The 12,746-nt window shown below is 37.1% G+C and overlaps 1 protein-coding gene across 4 annotated transcripts in view; it reads right to left on the minus strand.

The window, feature by feature from the left end:
- The window catches only part of csnk1a1 (casein kinase 1, alpha 1), a 40,477-nt gene that overhangs the window by 23,335 nt on the left and 4,396 nt on the right, over positions 1-12,746 (minus strand). For all 4 annotated transcript variants that reach the window (XM_041944823.1, XM_041944822.1, XM_041944820.1 and 1 more), the window contains exons 3-4: positions 7,706-7,832; positions 6,975-7,073 (exon numbers count right to left, since the gene is read on the minus strand). In XM_041944823.1, coding sequence (XP_041800757.1) covers positions 6,975-7,073; positions 7,706-7,832 — 226 coding nt within the window. The remainder of the gene's footprint in view (positions 1-6,974; positions 7,074-7,705; positions 7,833-12,746) is intronic.

The following is a 12,746-nucleotide window of genomic DNA, read 5'->3' on the forward strand; positions in this document are numbered from 1 at the left end:
TCAGCTATCAGGAGTAATTTGAGGTTCAGTATCTTGTACCAGGATTTTTCCACACGTACACTGCAGGGAATCCAGGAATCAAATTGCCAACCTTGTGATTGGTAGATGACTGCTCACCATGAAGTGATCGATGCACATTATGCAGTACTATTGGGCGAAAATTACTGTAAATGTTGTCGCTGCTGTCCCACTTTAAACTATCAAAAACAGGTTGACAGTGCAGATTTGTTTGGAACTATAGCCAGTTGTACTCGTAATGGCTCAAGCCTTCAAATTTACCTTGGGTAATGAATAGGTTTTTTTTTTAAGCTAACTGTACCGGAGTCGTAATTAAAGGGGGAGGCTCAGCCTACAATTTACTCACTTAAAAGGAGCTATTACTTTGTACTGTTTCTTGACAGACAGAAAGAAGACATGGCTCAAACTCAGTTGTACTGTGAAAAATGTGGGACAATATATTAAACAACCCTAACTGGCACCAGCACTTAATGATTACAAGTGCGGATATGGATGTGCTTAGGGCAAAATATGCTGTTTAGTAAACTGAAACACTTGATTTGTGGTGAGCATAATGCTGTATAACCTCCAAATGTTAGTACAGCAGATAACCAGCAAACAAGATGAGTTTTTGTACATTTTTGCTTTAAAAATACAGCCCATTCTGTCTGATATACTCTGCGCTCATGTCTGTGCAGATTCTGTGATTGCAGGTCATGGTTATGAAAAAAGGGTTAAATCAAAGACTGGGCCTGGTTGTAGAGACTTTAAAACATTCCACCTCTCATCCAAGGGGCTTCTTCGGTTTCCTGGCTGTGTAACCATGACACTAAGATCATTTGGTAGGGGGGGCTATTGAGTTATTCTGCCACGCCCACACAAACCCACAAAACAAATCAGGCGGCAACTGATCTGGGTTAGAAAATGAATAATGTTGTAACTGGGATCAGTTTAGGTGGACACTGAATAGCTCAGCAGATAAATGTGCATATGTAATTCAGCAGATGCCAGTAATGCAACATTTAGGGTTACTAACCACCATTAAACCCAACAGAGGTTGTCAAGACAAGGTTGCGAACAATAGTGAGGGAAATACAGAGGACAGAGAAAATGCAAATATGTGACTCTCTTTTCTTAAGAATACTAGCAATAATAAGAATCCCTAGAAATACATTAGGGTCCTCACACAACTCGGTGCCCCTAATAGTAGTAGTAGTAATAACAATAATTCCTTTAATTTCTATATTCTAATATTAGTTTTGTTAAATACATTGATTTTGCAATACATATGGATTTTGAATATTTGATGTGAAATTTTGTACGGCCATATGCAAACAATGCTACAGAGCAGTGCTAATGTAATGTGGTAACACAGCAAATTTTGTTAAGCACCTGAAAGACCAACAAGCCAACCTGTACAAAGAATTTTGAGTGGTTGGTGACAACTCCCATTTTAAGATCACTGAAGCATTAAACAAGATGATCAAATTAAGTGTTGTCGATAATTGTCTTGTCCTGTTGCTGGCCTGAGGAATCTCAGACTTTTACTTTATGAGAAAATACTTAAGACTAGTCAGAAGTAAATTAACTTACATGTTGTGTCTAACACCATAAGATAAGATAACTTTATTAATCCCCAACTGTGGAAATTCAGTGTTACAAGCAGCAGGTATGGTAGTTGGGGAAAAAAAAATGAGATTTGAAAGAAGCTGAAAATATCTTAACAAATTTTATGCCTTTTTTGTGCATACTACTTGTATTGGAGTACTAGAGTTCCCAATCCATTATGACCACAGAGATATAAGCACGTCAGACTTCAACAGATTTTCATAGTTGAAAAAACAGTCACTACCAGACAGAAAATCTGGTCCTTTGACTCTTGTCCATGCATTCAGTGCAGCAGCCCAGGCCTAACAGCCAATGCAATAATGATGCCTTTACATCAGAACTGAGTATTCATTTTCAAACTTGAATGTCTGTTTTTGATTTTACAAAACCACTGTTTAAACAAAAAACTATTGCTGACAAGCAGTGCCTCAAGTTTTCTTGTAGACAGTTTCACTTGAACACACTGCAAAGACCCAAAATAGAACGGCCAACTGATGACAATTTTGCTTGTACAATCTGCTGAGTATTCTGACCAAGCATTATGATTTATACATAAGTGACCTGATGAGTATGTAAAAGAAGTATACAACCATTAATATAAGTCATGAAATATATTCTGCTATAGAGCTATAATGTGATCAATCTGTCAAATTCATAATTTAGTCAATGTTTCCCCACTCATTATGAAATGGAGTAATCCTCAAATTAATTCAGTTAAACCCATTCAAATATTCCATGGGTACCCTTGGTCGACATTTTTTGAAGAGGTAAGGCAAAAGGTCACCAGACTTACAAACAGCGTGAAGTTTATAGTGGTATGTTCTGTAATAGTCTAAGCATTCTCAGTACTTATTAGTACTTCCTTTGGTCAGGTATCACATCTTGTAACCACTTTTGCTGGTATTTAACTGAATCATTTCTTCCATCTACCAGTGAAATATTCTTTATGACCACTGGCTGCAACAAAAGCCAAATGCCAGATTGATCAACCCCCGTGCTTGACAGTGGGAGAGTTGTTCTTTTCATGAAATTCTGCACCCTTTTTTTTCTTAACATACCTCTACTGAACTTTTTTCTGGCTTGTTAAGATGTTGTTTTGCAAATCCCTGATGCAGAATTTTGTGGTGGGGATGAAGGTTTTCTTTCAAAGTGCTCTTGGTCTTCCAGATCTGAACTTGACCTCCACCATTCATGTTAACTGTCATTTCTTTCATTACATTATGAACTAGGGAAACGCTTCATCTTATAGCCTTCTCCTGCTTTGTGGGCACTAATAATTTTAATTTGCTTAGCAAAGTTCTAGGCAGCTGCTTAGAGGAGCACATGGCTGCCAAATGTTGGGACGAGGTCTGAAGAGTATTTAAGCTTTGAATTTTGCAGCATTGGCCTTTCCTAATGATAACTTAACAAAACTTAGTCCTAACAAGCTAATTAAGGTCTGAGACAATGGTAAAAGTTGAGAGCTCAAATCTCTTAGGGTGCCCAAACTTTTGTGTGATGCTCCCGGACCTTTTCCACTCTAAGATTGCACAACAAAATAAGAAATATACCAATTTTGCTTACAATGTTTAAGAGAATCTTTAACTATGCCTTTTGGAGATCCATTCATCTTCTGCTCACTTAACTATTCACAGGAACAGAAATTCTGGTCATGGGTACTATGGTAAGAATCCAATATAATGAAACTCGCTACATTACCTTGCAGCCTTTAGGATACACCAAGAACTATCTGGGGAATTACATAACTTGAGAAAAGTTTGTTTACATTAGTGGGGCCTTAATCATTTTAGCAAGGAGGCTTTTCTACAAAAAAAGATACCTCTGTGACAATGTCTGTACAGTGAGGCCTGCTATATTTAAAAGACTGGTGAATTACAATAAATATTTTGCTAACGAGATTTTATCTTTTTTACTTTCCTTCTGGTATATTAGCCGACAATAAACTGCTGGAAAACAATCTGAAAACAGTCGAGTTTTAATAGCTTCTTGCATGTATCAGCAATAACGCCCCTTTTAAACATTAAAAAACCGGGGCAACAATTGACACAAAGGAACTCCTATCTTCTGAATTAGAGACCTTTTTTTAAAACATGGTTTCTCTTTTCTAGCCTTGTTCTGTAAAAACACGCAGTTAAAGAAATGTATTAGTGCGATATATTGCATATCAAAGGACTGCCTGTACTGTGATATTGTTATTATCAAGGGAAAATTAATATTCTGACAATTTTTGCATGACTTGTGATATTGTGGACTTTGATTAACATTGACTTTGCTTTGCAACAGCTTGTAATAATTTGTAAATAATTGTAATAATTTTTTAAATCTTGATTGAACTCTGTGACAAGCGCATTTTAACATTAGTCACTGTCAAGTGAAAACAGTTTAAAGTTAATTACATAGCTCATGTTTTTTATTGCTGTTATTATGCTGTTATTAATGACTCAAAGTTTCTTTTACTGGTACTTAAGAGATCACAGCAATCATGGCTGATATATAGATTGATACACTGAAATCATAGAAATTCTGTTCTCTTGTTGCTACTTGCTTACAATTTGACTAATCTTATGCTAAATCTAATCTTTGGGTTTGTGTCTATTTAGGCACTAACTTGTGGATTACAGTGGTCATAACAATAGCTTGTGCAAACAAAAGAGACCAGAAGTTCACTGTAAAGAAGAGCAGACAAAAAAAAGAAAGAAAAAGAATGTAGCCTAAAATATGGAGAGGAAGCATAAGTGGAAATTGACTGTGAAACCTAATAGGTTGAATTGTTTTGAATTGCAGTGTTATTGAAACAGAATTGTATTGACAGTTTATGTCTGTCTTTGTTTTGTGTTTTTTTAGTCTCTAAAATAAAGTGTATTACGAGATTGTCTGTTGGCAAGTATCTATCAAAAGTATATTCACAAATTAATTTTGTCTCAAAAAAAGATCAAACTCTCTTTTCTCAAGAAATTCCTTGGGTTTTGTCAGATAGAAACTTATAATTCCAAGTGAAAACTGGCTTCTCATAATTCTAAAGTTCTGTCTGCAAATCACCTATGCTTTAAAGACTTATTGAAGAACATGATAGGATTTTGATGTGTATTTAGAAATCTTTGGCGTACTGATAAAACACTAGGTGGGTCACAATTATATGTATAAGGAAGACAATAAATAAGTTAATTAATAAATTGCATTAAACCTACAAAGTGATGAAATACTGTATATTAATATTGGTATATTTATTCAAGACACTTGTAAATCAACCTCTGGGCAGGATCAGCAATTATGATTGGTTGCTTGTCGCTTTGCAGAGATTCAGAAAGAGAGCTGAAAATGAAAAGAACACAGTGTGTCTTGTGCAGAAACAGCTGCATGTGTATTGCGAACCTTTTAAGAAAGGCTACGTGGAGACATATACAGAAAACACAACATCGGTGACTCAACCTACTCATCACTCAGATCTTCAGGAGCTGGTAGGCCCTTGCACAGCACTAGGGTCAACTATAAGTTGAGGACACCAGCCCAAGGTAAGCCAGGTGCAGAAACCAAGCTTTTCAAGTTAAACTAATTCCAAACAAACTTGAGGTTATTTTTGTCTAATTTATGTCACACAAATGCTGTTTGGTGTACTGGCACAATGTAGTATTATTTACAATGTTAGGAATCTTTTCAAAAGATATTAAGAAAAGCTTGGCTTATGATTAAATCACCTTGCTTACAGTTATCTTGGCCTTGAGTCCTCAGTCTAGAGTTAGCACTGATGTTGGTCATCGTGGGTGGGCCTACAAGTTACTATTCTTTTTATAATATATATTTTCTACCATTTATATACTTGATCACTTATTTCACTGTCAATGTATTACAGTTACTTATTTTATACATGCAATTATGACCCACTTAGTCATAGGCATGTAGTCAATATTACGGCGCCTATTTTCTTGACAAATAAAAGACAACTAGGACGTAATGTGAAAAATTTTGGGCTCAAAATCTCAAAACCACTTCAAATACAGATGGAACCTTTGAATTTCAAGGTCACATGTTTTTGTGCATTTATGATTTCTACCATTAACTGGTTAACCAGGGGTCTTGTAATTGTCATGCACGTTTGTGAACAATTACATGCAAATGTGCATAAAGTGTTTTGATATGAAATCTTAGAGATTAAAAAAATTGATATTGTAAAGGAATTTGTTGGAAAAACTATGTAGACCTTAAACGAAAAAAAATCACATTTTTTCGTATTAGTCCATCTTTGCACTTAATGAAAGAGAAAATGATAATGTTGATTTGTTTTAAATGAAACCTACAACTGAATGACAACTTTAATGAGTATGAATCTAATAATGTCTCTAAATGGGGGAATTTTACTTGAAAACTTAGCAGTGCAGCTTTTCCAAAGATTTTTTTGTTCACGGAGTTCGCACCATGCATGTAGCATTTTAACTGCGATTTAACATTTCTAAACTCTTCCACATACTTTACTAGAAATTGATCAAGAACCAATTACTTGGTTTTTCCTCAAACAGTGATGGTGAGTCAAGTTCATAGCCAGAACAGGATTTTCTTTTCAAAGCAGTAGGTATAGATATGACATCCCCATGAAGAGATCATCATTTAGAAATCTAAAGTTGCAGATTTGAGAACACTCTCAGTGACCTCCTAAGTCCTAAAATTTTCTAGCAAGGAGCTATATCTTATGAATGATTTAGGAAAATTCAGAGAGTGACAAAATGTTTGAAATCACAGGCCTACTTGCACAGTAGTAGTAGTAGTCACATGCTGATAGTCGTTATATCATTTGCTTTACCATGCTGGTAATTTTAAGACTAATGGATTTGAGATACCAATTAACAAGAAAAAAAATGTCTCAGCTTTCATCAATTTCCATGGTCGATGGTAGTTACAGTGTTATTGAATTGAGTGGGAGATGTGAGCACAACTCTCCTGAGATCAACCACAAACATTTTCCCTGCACAAATTAATCAGTGGTGTTCGTTGTCACTCAGGTTTGCAGAATATTTCTCCTACCTTTTTGTCTTTCTGTCATTTTCTCCTCTGCTTAAGAAACTCTTGAGCCTCTTAAAAGCCCTCCCTACTCCTAATAAGTTTTCACCTTAGGAGCCCTCTTTAAAGGCTAAGATGCTTTGTGGATAAATTGTATCTTTACTAGAATGTAGTCTTAACTATAAGTGGAAATTCTTAGAAAATGTCATAATTCTATGCATTTTCTTAGAATTTCGTCACAAGGAGCAACTCTTTATGTATAGGACCCCATGGCTTTGGAATTAACAAGGCTACCACAACATACAGCTGTCTGCCAACAGCTACATACCTTCAAAAATGCACACTTTCAGTATTTAGAGGACCTTGACTGGTCTTACCTTATTACAGTGACGGCCGATGCCCATGAGAAAGTTGTCTGGTTTGATATCTCTGTGGATGAAGTTCTTTGTGTGTACATATTCAATTCTGCTGATCATCTGAAGATTAAAAAAAGGCCACAGTTATATATTAAACAAAGCTATTTACTGCCCTCTCAATTCTCTACATGACATACTGAAATGTGTTTATATTTCAATGAATGCGGTTCCATCAATTCAATTTGTCTGACAGCTTATCCTGTCCAGGGATGTAGGGGTGACTTTAGACTCATGAGTTCAAACTGAACACAAATATGGGCAATTTAGTCACCCATACACCTTGTCACAAATGACACTTTGGTGTGTCATGGCAGGAAAAACACAGGTTTGATTAACATCAATTGAAATATCTCCAAGTCAATGATGCAGCATGTGTGACACTAGGTTCAACACAACCCTTGTTATATTTATTATTCCTGTCTGTTTTTTCCTGCTATGACAAGTCACAATATCTACAACACAAAAGCCTATTCACCAGACCTGCTTGTCTTTGGACTGGGGAAGGGAGCTTGAGTAGCCACAGAAAACGAAAGCAGTGATGATGCTTATTCCACACAGACAGCAGTTTGGACCAGGACATTCTTGCTGAGAGGCAGCACCACCCTACTACTTAGTACATTCCTCAGGCATGCTCACTGCTTCAGAAGGTCGCAAAGAGGTGGGTGTCTAAGTGTTCCTGGTGTATAAGCTACCTGGTCTGCCAGCATCAGGACCGTCTTCATGGTGAAACGGCGAGAGCAGAAGTTGAACAGGTCCTCCAGACTGGGTCCAAGCAAGTCCATGACTAGGACATTGTAGTCTTTTTCTTGGCCATACCACCTGTTGACACAGTAGTGATATGAGGGTTGGACTGTGGTCAATCTGAATAACACATGTCTGAACTCACTTCAGACTGACCACTGACACAAAAAAATGGGTAACAATATTACAGAAACTTATATTATTATTATATTTTTTCTAATAGTACAGTCAGGTGTTCTTGAAAAAACAACAATTTACTATATATTTATCGACATAAGTATTGAAATTTATATTCATGAAATCTATATTTTTAAGGTATCTATACCTATATTTTGTCTTATATTTTTATAATGCGGCCACTTACAAATATGTACAATCCAATGTATAGCTATTATGTGCAATAACTTCTATCCTTCTCTGATTATAAACATCCAAATCCACTACTGCAGGGAAACAGAAGAAGAGAAGAAAAAAAAACGAGAAATGTTCGGACGGGTCGTCCATCAGAATGTTAAGAGGTTTTAAGGGTGTGGTCACAGGTGTTTATTGATACACTGACATCTGCACTAATCCTCAGAGAGGAACCTAGTTTGGTTGCTCACACACAATGGCAAAAAAACACATCAGGTGGGTTACAGCACCAAACACATGAAAGACATTTGGGGTGTATGTGTATTCGCCCTGAAATGTTTGATATACAAAGTTTGGTTCGGTATGCAACTTCCTTGGTTCCCTGGTCACAACCTGTGACTCAAACAATTACTCAGAATTGTCAGAATTGTTAGGTTACCAATAATATGTGGAACAAATTCCAGAGCACAGGTTTTGCCTCAAAGTATTTGGCAGTACATGAGTTGTCGTTGTTAATCAACTGTGGCATGCTAGTCAGCTTATCCTGGTTAGTCAAAAGCAATAAGTGGCTGCTGACAATACAGGTAAAATAATTCCCAGCATTTGATGTGAAAATACTGTGCCTCTATGCACATTTTTTTTCCGCTGCCTCCCCGATATCCACCCTGTCTCTTGCTCCTCTCATGATTTTGTGACTTAGGGGTATTTTGTTTTGTCCAGTTGAAGTGAAGTATGTTTTATAATGATAAAATCACTTTCTGTAAATGAAGGTCTGGTGGCTTTTAGCAAGAGAAATACAGCAGCGGTTTCTGATTTATCAAAAAGGAAAAAAAAAGGTTCATCCATGTAGGGATTCTTTCCATAATGTTGTGAAACATTTACAATGACAATCTGAGCCTGTCAGCAGCAAAAACAAGTGATTACTTTGCAGCCCATTTTGTGGCTGCAGGCTGCAGTTACATTGACAGCAACAGACATGGACGATCACTACACATCCCTACTAGGCATTATAAATTAAGTTCCACACTATTTGCATGCGCTACGGCTGTCAAAATTGGCCAAAAATTATGTTGGACTATTCTAAAAGATTAAATACCATGTTTATGTAAATAAATAAAACACCAATCACATAGCTTTAAACCACTCAAATTTCTATTTTGCGCATTATGTCCTTAAGAGGGAAAACCAACACAATGAGAGACATACTACACGTTTATTATTTCAATACAAACATGTCCTGGAAGATTTCAATGTCCTGGAGAAACAGGAGGGATTCCGGTTACTTATTATCTGGTTATGGGCCCTAATAGCCCCATTTTTGTTTTTGTGTCCAAGTGACAAATGGAAACAACAGATTTTGAAGTTTTTTCCATATTGAACAAGAGCTCTGCAGCCGTCAGCCCTGCAACAGGCTACAATGTAATTCCTCTGGGTGTCTGCACATCAAGTGTTTTGCCACTGCCAGGCTTAAATGGATATAATTAGTGTCTGACAATATTATGGAAAAGAGCAAGGTCTACTTTGTTTAACCATAAACAGCAGTAAAAATGCTCTCGCCAAGGCCACCAGACTCCATTCACAGAAACAATTTTATAAATATATTATTTATATAATAAAATATAAAAAATATATAAAACTTAATCTTGGTGACAGACACACTATATGATGTTTTGCACATCACTGGTATTCTAGATTCAGAAGGCACAAGGGAAAAAATGTGGTCAAGCCCATCACATAGCTGATAAGGGCATGTTTTCAAAGTGTTATGATGGACACTGTCCAAATCAGCTGCCTCATTTTTTCTAAAGTTGCCTTAACTGATGCCCAACCTGGTCAATTGTGACCATAGTAGGGTGACGTGATGTTGGGCTTCCTTTATGAGAGAGAACAAAGAGCAAGAGCATGCTCAGTGTAAAAGTGCTCAATATGCTCAATAAGTAAGGGGGGAAAATGGCCTCATCAGGAGCAATATGCCCTCAGAAAGTTAAAAAAATATGTCCTCTCAGATGGCCATTACAGTTTTTTTAGTCTACACCCACATTTGATGCAGTCAGTCATAATGAAAACAAGGTGTATTTCTTGGGGGTAGCTAGCTAGCTATTAGCATGGATATCACCATGCTATTTTACGTCCCTTAAAAGTATTACATTTAGAGATGTCACAACCCATTTCGGGAGACGACAAGACAAAGGCTAAACCCATATTGCTAACTGAATGGGTCACACCGCGACATGTGTCACTCCTTTCACATTAGCTTAAGATTTATAAAGAAAAGAGATTTTGTGACAACAAAGACCCTTTGGGTATCTGATGACGATACCTTCAGGCAATTCAAACTGGCAGGAGAATCTGGGGTAGACCCAGACCACACTGGAGGGATTATAATTTTATCAGGCATGGGAATACCTCAGGATCCCCCAGGAGGAACTGGAAAGTGTTGCTGGAGAGAGAGAGATATCAGGACTACCTGGCTGCTGCCAGCACGACCATGCCCCAAATACGTGGAAAAGAATAGATGGAAAGACTATTTCATATTAGGATAGCTGTCATAGTCAATATTCAAGGCTGGTGATGTGAGGGGAATGTGAAGCTCAGCCACTACCACATACACATACCATCATTTTTTAACAATGTGTATTACACTACCAGGCCTGGAATTAAGTCAATTTTAGGGCAAGGCCACTTCGGCCTTTGATAAACATAAAATTTGTTGGGGCACTGTGTTGAAAATGTAGGCCACCAATAAAGAAAGATTAACTTCTTCTGGGTGAATAGTTTTTAATGTTATAAGGGCAATGAGAATGGTTAGCCTTCAAGTTTCAGAGTCATTAAAAACACCACCAACCACATCATGTTCAGAAAAGCTAAAAAAAGTTTAAAACCACATACACAAAAGGCAACCATTATTGCATACTGTGGTCATAAAAGTACATTTAGCTTATAATTAACTTGATCAGCCACTGTCAGTAATCAATACCAACACACCTTATTTGACTGTAAACCATTAATCAAACCGATAAACATCCGTTGTTAATCAATGTCTGACAATCTTATCATGCTTTAGCAGGTACCTTGTTTCTGTGGTGGTGACACAGTCAAAAAATATACATACATATGCCTATTCTCACACACACACACACACACACACACACACACACACACACACACACACACACACACACACACACACACACACACACACACACAAATATTGTGGCAAAACCAAGAAAAAGAAGGCAAACACAAGAAAGGCCATCATATATCTACACTCTTCATGTCAATTCAGCATCAATATATAAATTTCATAAAGCTGTATTTCCATACAAATTTAGCAGATTCTGGATTTTCAAATTCCAATCAGCCTCCTTTGGTTAGCTGTGTTTTTTAAGTGGGGGACGACCCTGGGAATGAGAGGCGAACTGTTTCGAAAATTACAATTTCTCATTAAAATATGTGCTGGTTGGTATAGTTAATTTACCATGTAGCAAGTCAATTGCATCCTTTCAGATTTTAATACAGGACATACACCTGTCAACATCAATGTAAATTGAATATTAATGAATGACAGAGTGGCAAGTCAAATATAACAGCAACTTAAAAATCCTTTGTACATTCGCAACTTGCTAACAATATGTAGCAATATGTTCTTAAATTAAATAATATTTATACTTCCACCGTATGGTGCCTCCCTGCGGGTGCTTATCACAACATTTTAATTGTTAGCTGGGCAGGTTAGCTGTTAATGTTTACAAAGTGGGAGAGATCCTGTGCTACTGTTGATGTCCAGCGTGAGGACAGAGACACTGTCACAAGTGTGAGTTCATTTGCTGCATCACAGGTAGTTTTAAATGAGGAAATATGCAGTCCGTCACAATCAGTATGAAGAACCAGAGCAAGAATGTGGAAGAGGCAAACTATGACAGGTTGTGACTGTATAAAAGGTAAGCCAGGTTGCAGGAAGAGTGGAGGAGGGGCAGCAGGACTGGCAGGTTGAACAGGCTCCAACAAGACTTGGTTGCAACATGAAACTAGTATTGCCGGTACAAAGACAAATGAACAGTGCCTGTTTGCACTACAGGTTTAAAAGATTTGCTTCAAAACCTGCAGGTGAGAGTGGGCCAAAAAGCCCCACAAAAATGGCTAGTTTTCTCAGCCTCCACTGATATCCATTGACCTTTGAGTGGGAATATGAGGAATAAAAAGGGACAACTTTTTCTATCCAGCACAATAAAAAACAGCAGCATCGCATGTGGCAGAGTTAAATGCAGGCAAGTTCCAAAATGTGTTGTTTGAGGCAATGTGTTCAACAAATTTCAAACTGAAGCAATAACCATCTTAGATTTTGTTCTTTGAGTTATTAACACTAGCTTCCAGTTGTCGTACTGGTGCTTGTTTCACAACCCATTATTACAACTCACTTCCTGGTGCCTACTTAAACCTCTTAAGTTGCCGGGACAAGGATTCTACAATGGCAATGAGGTGTATACAAAAATGCTAAATTGGCATCCAACCCATGTGTGCTTATATCCATAATAGCAGTTACCTCACAAAGCAATAAACAATTGGAAAAAAAAAAGGGAAAAGGTATGTATGTTCAAAGCTCAGGTTTCAAATATGTCATTATGCTTAAGTGGTTCCACA

This window comes from Chelmon rostratus, chromosome 9 (genome assembly GCF_017976325.1).
Source record: "Chelmon rostratus isolate fCheRos1 chromosome 9, fCheRos1.pri, whole genome shotgun sequence".
In the NCBI taxonomy this organism is placed as follows: domain Eukaryota; kingdom Metazoa; phylum Chordata; class Actinopteri; order Chaetodontiformes; family Chaetodontidae; genus Chelmon; species Chelmon rostratus.